The 10185-nt window shown below is 47.9% G+C and overlaps 1 protein-coding gene across 1 annotated transcript; it reads right to left on the bottom strand.

Annotated features, from left to right (window-relative positions):
• Positions 1-1333: 1333 nt before the first annotated feature.
• On the bottom strand, positions 1334-8029 carry NR2F1 (nuclear receptor subfamily 2, group F, member 1). The gene is made up of 3 exons (XM_006885361.1): positions 8017-8029; positions 6791-7318; positions 1334-1614 (listed from the first exon to the last, which is right to left on the bottom strand). Exons 1-3 carry the CDS (start codon positions 8027-8029, stop codon positions 1334-1336), a joined length of 822 nt encoding a protein of 273 aa, XP_006885423.1.
• Positions 8030-10185: the final 2156 nt, after the last annotated feature.

Raw genomic sequence — 10185 nt, 5'->3', positions numbered from 1 at the left:
GGCTCAAAGCTCAGAGTGAGAGGCATCCTATTGAGGTTTCCAAGGGTGCCAGCAAAGCAAAACTCTGAGATACCCTTCTGTTGCTCTCCCCAAGTCCCCCAGGTCTGCTACACTGTGCTTCTCCTTAGCCTCCCCTGCCAGAAGAGTCCCCTCCTGCAGTTAGGCCCCAGCCTGAGTGCTGCCTCTGTTACTAAGAAGGTGGTGCCCTTGGGCTTGGTACTGACACTCAGCTCCCCTCAGGGACCTGACCTGGGCTCAGCTGCTCTCGAGGCCACCTAGAGCTCACAAGGTCACAAGGGCTGCTGTCCTGATGTCTAGGCTCTCTGGCTTCTCTTCTGATACCAGTGCACTCCTTTCTGTCCCCATAGAGCCTAGTGCTATGCATTTGCAAAACCAAGACTTGATTTTAGTAAATGAATCCCAGACACCTTGACTAGGGTCCATAAAAGTTAGCTCAGTCCTCCCCACCCACTCCCCCCAAATTAATTTCTGATAGTAATTAAGGTGGAAATTAATTGAGGGCTTCTCTTGCACTGTGACACCTGCCAAGCAACCAGACACGTGGTTTTTGCTAAATTCTTTTATTTTTGTTTAAATTTTCACTTCAATTTTAATTCTTGAAGAACAGCCTCGACAACATATATCGCACTCATTATAAGAAGCAAAGGGTTATATCAAAAATTATTAGTATAGAATCACAGGAAATCTGGTTTGGAACCAGAAAAAAATACAAAACAGATATAGATACATAGACACAGGACAATTCTTTTATAATTATTTGGAAAATGTTATTTTCCCCTAATTCTTGTTTCCTTTTCTCCGTTATGCGCATACGATGTTTAAATTTTACAAAAAAATGAAAATAAAGGCTAATATTTTACAAAATGAATAACAATGTTCAGGGTGGGGGGGGGTGTGTGTGTTTCTACATAGGATTCTGTCCACTTCCACGTGTGTGGTTTTTCTGTACAGAATATATCCACATCCGTCCACAATAAATCCTGGAAGGTCCAATAGTCTCCTTCTGTTTTATTAAAATTCTCATGGTCCTCTCTTCCAATTTTTTTTTCCTTTATCTCACCAAACACAAGCTCTTTTTTTCTTTCCTTTCCAACGTGCTCACAGATCTGATCCTAAGAGTCTCTTTTTCTCCTGGTTTGGAGCTCGGGTTGCATTTCTGCAGGGTGGGCTATTCCTGTCCTGGCCCTCCTCCCACCCTGCCAGGCCGCACCCATGTTGACTCGGGCGTCCCCCGTGGCTTTGCAGTCTTTGGCCCCCCGGCTGGTCCTCTGAGTCTCAAGGGGGGCTGGGGCAGGTGGGAAGCGCCCGAGGTCTAGGAGCACTGGATGGACATGTAAGGCCAGTTGAAGCTGCTCCCGGACAGTAACATATCGCGGATGAGAGTTTCGATGGGGGTTTTACCTACCAAACGGACGAAGAAGAGCTGCTCGATGACAGAGGAGGACACCGTGCGCAGCGAGGGCAATCGCAGCAGCAGTTTGCCGAAGCGGCTCGGCTGGTTGGGATACTGGCTCCTCACGTACTCCTCCAGGGCACACTGTGACTTCTCCTGCAGGCTCTCGATGTGGGCGGCGTCCGACAGGCCACAGGCGTCTGCCCCAGGCGGCCACGCGAGGGAGAGATGGGGGGAGGCACATGGTTAGGTCGGCGATCAGAAGAGGCCAAACAAGAAGTCACCACGACAAGTAAATCAATGAACGGAGAAGGAAATAAAAGGAAGAGATGGAAAGACATACTCTTTCTCTCTGTATAAGCTTTCTCCCTAGCCCCTTCATAGCTATTTCCTTCCCTGAACCCCTAAGACAAATAAAAATAAATCAAACCCCCACCACGCCTAGGGGAGCTGGAGAGAGAAGCAGACACAGGCAGAGGCAGCAACCTCTCTAGTCCCTTTGTTTTTCCTCTTTCACCTTTGGATTGAATAATGTGAGATGCTGGGCCCATGTTTGCTGTGTGTAGCAACCTGTCCTCAGCCTGCAGGGGAGCATCTTCCTGGCTGTGCTTATTAAAGGGGGAACTTTTGCCCCCTTTGCCCCTGATTTCTGGGTGTTCAGGAGCCCTAGAGAAACATGCAGTCTGCAGGCAACTAACAGCTTCTTGGAATCTCCTCTCAAGCCCAAATGACTGCAACTGAAGACCTCCAGGAGAACTTAGATTGTGCAGTGAACAAACCCTGGGAGGGGGTAAGGAACCCTGGGCTGGCAGTACTCTGAATCAGATGAAGTCCATGTTTTAGCAATACAGGATTGGAGATCCACTATCTATGCAAGCAAAGACTCTGTGGCAAATCCTCAGCGAGGGTGTATACTTCTATCTGTGCCTCAGATCAAGTAATTGAAAATTGGTCACATCTCTGTAAGCTGTACAATAAGCAAGAGGAGCAGGGCTCAGTTACTCCAGGCTGGAGCAAGGAGGCATCTTCAGTAACAGACACAAAGCTGGGCTAGAGGCAGCTGCTGCTGCTGCTGCTTCAGCATTGGGGTGGGGGTGGAGGGTAGGCAAGGGATGTAGGAATAAAGGGAGGCCACTTTCCTGTGGCAGAACCAAGGGAAGAAAAGGCACCCCCACTCAGGGAATGGTATCTCGAAAAAGGTATTTATCTCACACCAATCAAGGCCATTCATGGTCCTCTAAAGATATTTCAAGGCAGCATATTACTCTTGCAACTAACTAGTGCTGTCGAGCTAAGTCTGACTCATAGCCACCCTATGAAGAACGGATCTGAACCTGTCCTACCCTGGGCCATCCTCACACTCTCTGACACACTTGAGCCCATTGCTGCAGTCACTAGAGGCAGGCAAATGAAGGGGATGATAGAATCAGAGAAATGGAAAGAAGTCTTCCTCTCCTGGTTCAAATGCCCATGTTGTTTCTCGTATTAATAATAAATATTTAAAAACAGGAGGATCACAGAGGAGCCCTTAGCCAGTCAGGAGGTTGACTAGAGATCAAAGGCAGAGTTTGCTAATATATAGATCTGGGGAGAGATTCATGCATGGTAATGCCCCCAAAAGGACACTGTATAATTGTGAATGGGCAAGTATGACCCGAAGAAGACACAACAAATGATTCAAAGGGAAACCTGTGTGTGCAGACTTTCTGAGCTTTATGTCTTTATATTTCAAAAACTGGGATTTACAAAGCATTCTGACACCTTCATCTACAAGGCTATGCCCTCAAGCAAAAATATAAATAAAACCAGCGATAATTCAAGAACTTCTGAGGGAAATCCCCTTTGACCCCAGATCCAGACTGGGTTCTTCTCAGATGTCTAATTACTCCAGCCGGCCACTGGGGCACATCCATTCTGACCTGTTAGATATGGTTTCCTGGCAAGCCGGAGCAGGACAGGATATTCCACCGAAGTTTTACTGCTTACAGAGAGGACCCCTAGGTCTACTTTGCTGCTAATCTGTCCTAATGAATGTCCACCATGCAGACTCAATATCTCTATCTATTCACATACCTAGTACTTACCTACCTTGCTTTACATGCATTATCTTCCCTTTATAACACAATATCCCTTTTAGTCCTAGAAAATGCAATAAGAAAAGTACACACAAGACGGATATGGCATTCCCTTCAGGTGGGTAAAATAGTTATCTGACATTTACAGTTTGGACTACTCCACTCCTAGCTAGGCTACTGTAAAGGAGGGGAGCCCAGAAAATACACAGTTAAGCCCTGGGCTGGCCACTTCCATTTTCTTTCCTCCTTTGGAGGAGGTTATGTCCATAGGTGGCTCTCGCTGCCAGATGTCAGCTGGCCAGGCCTGTGACTTTCCTCAGTAGGAGCTTGTTCTATCCTCACTTCCCACCAGAGAGGTTCCTTTATTTTCTCCCACTTCAACAAAATGCCCCTTCTTTGGAAGATGGGATGGTCTCTCAGATCAGTTGAGGGGTGTGTGATGGCCAAGCTGGGTAGTAGGGAACGGTGGCCCGAGCTACATATTTACACTCTATGAGTTAGATTCCAGAGAAGAAAAGGTGACTGAATGTGCCAAATCCATGTCCCACTTTTTATTATACAGTGGTGTCAATGCAAGAACTTTCCATATTTCTTCTGCAGTGTATGGAAAAGAAATTATGTAAATAAATAACCATTATTGCTCAAGCACTCCCGGCTTAGCCTTTGTAGTGTGGAGAATGTATTTCATGTTGTGCATTCAGAAGAGTTTAGTGTTCAGGAAATATAGATGTAATCAGCTGCCATAACTAGAAATCAAAGTTATTATTGCACTGAAAATGGATTTATTGTATTTATGTTAACTAGATGGCTTTCAGGGAAGGTCTCATTTATTTGAAGGAATATTTAGGTGTATGAATTAATGAATTTTTTTAAAAAATAAGTTCAGGTCATGACCTAGTCCTTGGATGCAGTCCAGAATATGAAGGATTAAACATGCCATCCGGAGGCCAAATGTGAAAACCACCACGGGGGACCCGTGCCAGTTTCAAATACTTAGCCAGAGCAAACCACGTTGGACAATATGTCTAAAACTGTCTTTTCCATCATTCAAAGTTTGCTTAAAAGTTGGATGACTTTGAGAAGGCTTCCCATGAATTCCCTTCTGGCTAGCAATCAAAACAAGTTTAGTCAAAAGTGGAAATGTGTTGTATAGAGGAGAGGGGTGAATTACTACTGACAGCTCTATTTCCATTTTCAGATATTCTGCTTGCAATTTTCCAACAAAATAATGTTATTGTTCACTTCTAGACACCCCTAGCACCCTGATGACTTGGTTCAAGCAAGTTCTTTGGGAAAACTTTTATTTTTAAAGGAACACTTTTCACAGGGGAGTTTTAGAATGGAAAGTTGAAAGAAAAGCATTAATAATTCCACAATCTTCTCTGGAGCCTACACAGTCCTTGCTTCTCTCTGGGAAAGGGCATGAGATCAGAAAAGTCAAGGGGGTTCAAAGAACCTCAGGGGGGACAAGGAAGAGGGAGGGGAGATTTTTTCTTGAGAAGACCTCTGTCCAGCTCCAACTCACATTTCTGCTTTAAGACTCCTCGCTGGATGAGACTGAAAAACCCCCAGCCTCCCTGACACTGGCCTGCTTCCTGATGAATTTGGCTAAAGAGCCGGGTAGTAGAGAATGAGCCAGGCCCCAGCCTGCCAGAGAGCTAAAGCAGTCTGGTCGCTGCTTCCCAGGCTCTTTGTCACTTTTGAAAAACACGTTTCCATCAAGAAGACTTATTAAGATAAAATGCATTCAAACACCGAGGAGGCTATTCAATAAATCTTCCATTTGTTTTAAGGTTTGCACTTTATCCTCTTGCAAAGAATAACTCCCTCTCCCACTAGCAGACCTGCATTTGCACTGAAAGTAAAAGGGGGGCAGTCCAAGTCCATGGCTCTGGCCACCCTGCATACAAATGAGATGCTCCTGTCTAAATAAATTATCTGCTGCTCAGATCGATATTAATACTACATTTGCTACATTACAATATTGTGCAAATTTAAGAGTCATTTTAATACAATGTAAATACGATTCTTCACGCATGAAAGCCAAGAAGTATTGATAGATTATACCTCTGCTTACTGCTCAACAAGGCCTTCGGAAAGGGGTTTTGCCATCTTTACTCAAGAATGGTTTTAATTTGGCCTTTGGAGGGCCTGGCTGTAGGATAGATTTATTAGGATGGTTTATTTGTTCACCAAGTGGAGGAATTAAAAACAATAGTGCCAATAATGGTGGTAAAACGGCAGCTACCACTATTGGCAATGGGCAGGGCCCAGGACCGAATCTGAGCAGCTCTGCTCCTCACCAGCAGCAGCCTTTCTGGCTTTGTTTATATTTCCCCCCATTACCTGCTGTCCTGGGTGTTTATATGTTTCCCCCTTGCAGGTTACAATAATAAAAGGCGGCCAGTGTTTTCAGAGGCTCAGACCAGAGCCCTTCAAAGGCAACGTTAATGCACTTTCCTGGAAGTTAATTTGAACCATCTATCATAAGAGAAATTGTTAACATGCATGTTACCACCGCCTACACTTAATTTGATATTTTTAAGGCAATCTGTTAAATTTCCAATATTGGGGGGGGGGTTTTGCATAGCCATGAGATTTATCAGGAATCCTCTCATACTTGCGGGCCCTACAGAATTGCTTTTGTTTTTATCTTTCTTGTTTTAGATCGAATCCGTTTTTTACGACTCTCAATAACCTCAGCAACTGCAAACATGAATGGTTTCCGATAAGGGAAAATCAAGCAGCAGTAAAGCGGGATTATTTATGATTTATTTGTGCGGATCCTTCTCATTCCACCTCTCTGTGTGTCGGAGAAACTCACCCAGGGAGCGTGCCACACAGAGGAGCGAGCCACATTCCCACCTTCTCTGGCTTCTCTCTCCTCCCCCAGATACGCTGAGCTCTGGCTTACACACGCGCACCGCACACACACCGCACACGCGCGCAGCCAGACAGATTAGAGTCACAGCACCGCCTCCCACAGACACAGACACGCACCCGCCGCCGCTGTGCGGCCCCGCGCCGGGGGCCAAGCCGCGAGGCCCTGCCACCCGCTGTCCGCGCCCGCACCGCCCGCCTAGGCTCCCGCACGGCCGCGCTGCTCCCTAACATGGCAGGGCCATGAGTAGCTGCATCTCCGCGCCGGAGGCCCCAGGGCTCTGACCCGGCGGGGTCGTTTGGCCTGATGAGCGCCGTGCTGGGCGGCGCGCTGCGCTAGGAAGCGGGAGGCCCAGGCGCGTGGTGCGGGGCCTGCGCTCGCTGCAGGCGCGGCCTGCCCTCCCCGCGACCGCAGCCTCACCTGACGTGAACAGCACGATGGCTTTGAGGCAGCTGTACTCGGCCGAGTCGACGTGCAGTGCCTTGAGCTTCTCCACCTGCTCCTGGAAGATGCGGATGTGGTCCATGAAGGCCACGACGCGGTCTGCGGACATGGGCGAGGCGTGCAGGCCGGCGGCGGCCAGCAGCGGCGCCACGTGCAGCGGCATGGAGCACTGGGCCGCGTTGAGCACGAACAGCTCGCTCCAGGTGAGGCGCAGCAGGGACACCTGGTCGGTGATCTGCAGATCCGGGAAGAAGGGAATGTTGCGGGCCCACTCGACGGCGCTGAAGAGCAGGCGCGCGGCCAGCTCGCAGATGTTCTCGATGCCCATGATGTTGTTGGGCTGCATGCACTGGCTGCCGTAGCGCGACGTGGGGTAGGGCTCGGCGCGCAGCAGCAGCGAGATGTAGCCCGACAGGTAGCAGTGGCCGTTGAGGGGGTCCCCGTTGGTGAGCGCGTACTGGCCTGGGTTGGGCTGGGTTGGAGGCATTCTTCCTCGCTGAACCGCTGACAAAAAGAAAGAGAGAAAAGAGGCAATGTGCATCCAGAGGGCTTGCGAACATCGCTGCGCAGCAGCGCACCCAACACAAAGCGGAGGCTCTCCACTCAGCCACACGTGCCCCGTGTCCCTTCTCTCACGCTTGTTTTCATTCACAGCCCACATCGTGAGTGGAGCTGGGGCAAGGCCCTCCAGTTCCACGGGCCCCCTGTGCCCAGCCATCTCCTGCGCCCTTGGCCACCCCAACCCTGCCTGAGCCAGGCCTGACTTCAAGGCCCCCAGCCGAGCATGGTCAGCCGAGCACCTAATGCCAAGAAAATGCCAACCAGTCCGCCACCAAAGAAGATCACACAGAAAAATGAAACCCTACTCATCCCTGCAGACTGAAACAAACCAGGATTTAAAAATCTATATTCACAGGCGAAACCAGAGAAAGATTGTGGTTCTGGGGAAATGTCTAGCGGCCTCCTAATTCCTAATCATGCAGCGTTTTGCTCATAAAAGGTTTCCATATATTATTTTTTAAAAATGCTATAAGGTTATCCTCAAAATAGACACAAGTTACAAACCCATCTAACCACTCAACTTTTGAGTAGATAACTACCCTGCACCCCTCCCCTCTTCCCTTCTAGTCGCCCCACACAAAGTTTTCACTGCTAAAAGTAACAGAAAATGGGTTATTGTCAAGAAAAGAAGTTGAACTTACAGTAGCCAAACATTATTGGAAAAAAGTAGGAAATAGAATTAATTTCTGTCCTGCGTCGTGGCACTGCAACCTGCAGCCAGCTTTTGCCCAGTGAATGCACGAGCTTGCAACTGCAAAAACACTGGATTCATTAACCATCTGAATGCAAAACGTAAGCATGCTTTGAGTTCTTAAAGCTGACCAAAGTTTTTTTTTTTTTAAATGTGTATGTTTTACTTCAACACTGCCAGCGTTTTAAATTGCCATGTAAACAAAGGCAACTTTAGGAAAAGTTAGGGCTACTGAACTCTTCCTCTAACAAATTAATATAGATATGTCCATGCACACATAACTCTTATTTCAGTTTGTACACTATTTTCCTAAGTTTGCTTTGATTCCAATGTTAATGCAAGTCCCAGTGCAATTTAAGCTCTTGAAACATAATGGCTAGAATACTTTTTTCCTAATTATAGTTTTGAACTTGGCAGTTATTTTTCAATTAAATGAGAGCACAATTCAAAGTTGTCTCCCCCCACCCCTCCAGATGCCTACAAAATCTCCCTGGAGCTAGAAATGAACTAGTCATATTTGCCTCCTCCTTGAGACCTGAGAGAATTAAATTTCTTTGCTTGTGGCATATAAAATATAATTTTAAAGTCAATTATAAGAAGGAGTAATCTGCATTCTACAAAATTGACTTGCCTGCTAATTTGACTATAAGACAGCTTTAAGCGTTGTTGGGAGATAAACTTTAACTGTACACAGCTAAATATATTTATAAGAAAGTATTGTCTCTCTTGACACATGAACATGAAACATATCTAAATCAAAAGTGGTGGGTTGTTGTGGTTTTTTTTTTAAATAAAAAAATCCAAAACAAACAACAAACCCATACAGCCCAGGGATTAAATGATGTGCAAGTACATGCCAGCTGCAGTCTATGCATTATAACCAAATCAGAAGGATTGGTAAATGCGTAGTAAATTGTAATTTGTATGCAGTATTTAAGCAGAGGGTGGAGTTTGATGAAGAAATAAAAGGAGTATCATGCTTTTAAAAAAATGACACAACTATGAAAGAACGGCTCAGTCACAAACTTTCCTTTCAAAGTCGAGGGGTGAAAACAAGGCCACAGCTCCAGAGGAGGCGGCCCCGGCTCCGGGGAGAAGAGAAGGAACCAGTGAACGGGCGAGAAGCCCCCCTTCCCCCCTAATTAGACCTACAAGTGCAATAAATCTCACTCCTTTTTTACCCAAGCTAAGCTTCCAAAAGGATGGTGGCAGCAATGAATCTACGGTTCAGGGTCTTCCAGTCCTCAGCCCTCTCCCATTTTAAATAAAGACCATGAAGAGGTGGATGGGAAAGTGGAATGGAAACAAAACAAAACAAAACAAAACAAAACAAAAAACACAAAAACCAAAAAACCACAAACCCCACAGAAACAGTTTTCTGGGGAAATAATCAACCCCCGCCCCAAGTTCATGCTTGCACAGCCCCAAGCATCCTCACACACACACCCGGGAAAGAGACACGAAAGAGACACTGAGCACATCCAAGACAGAGGGAAGAAGGGGATTTTAAGCCATAGCTCACGATCCCAGGGACACAATCCCGAGCAGGCAGCGGGCGGGGTTGGGGAGCCGGGAAGAGGAGCGCAGGCCGGGAGGGGGAGGCAGCGGCAGCGAGCTGGGGAGGGGGGGTTAAGACGCAGGGGGAGGAAAGCAGCGCGGACAGGGGAAGGTGGGACGGGCTGGGACCGCTGGAGCCCCAGCCCCACACTGCAGCCACCCCCGCGAGGAGAAAGAAAGAGGGCCAGGGAGCCGGGCGAAGCGCGGGGAGAGTAGCAGAGAAGAAATATTCACCTTCCCGCCTCATGCCCACTTTGAGGCACTTCTTGAGGCGGCAGTATTGGCACTGGTTGCGGTGGTGCTGGTCGATGGGACAGTTCCTGTTGGCACGGCATGTGTAAGTTAAGTTCCTGCGGACGCTCCTCTTGAAGAAACTTTTGCAACCCTCGCAGGTGAATTGGCCGTAGTGCTTGCCGCTCGATTTGTCCCCGCACACCACGCACTCGATGTGCTGCTGGCTCTGGCCCGAGCCGGGCAGGCCCTGGCCCTTGTCCCCCGCCGTGCCGGGGGTGGCGGGCGCTCCGGGCTGGCCCGGGGTCTGCGGCGTGTGCGGCGCACCCGA

The sequence above is a fragment of the Elephantulus edwardii genome, unplaced genomic scaffold (assembly GCF_000299155.1).
Source record: "Elephantulus edwardii isolate Elephantulus edwardi_28Jun2011 unplaced genomic scaffold, EleEdw1.0 scaffold00043, whole genome shotgun sequence".
NCBI lineage: Eukaryota > Metazoa > Chordata > Mammalia > Macroscelidea > Macroscelididae > Elephantulus > Elephantulus edwardii.
Note: the sequence above shows the minus strand (reverse complement) of the source record. Positions and strands in the feature narration are given on the sequence as shown.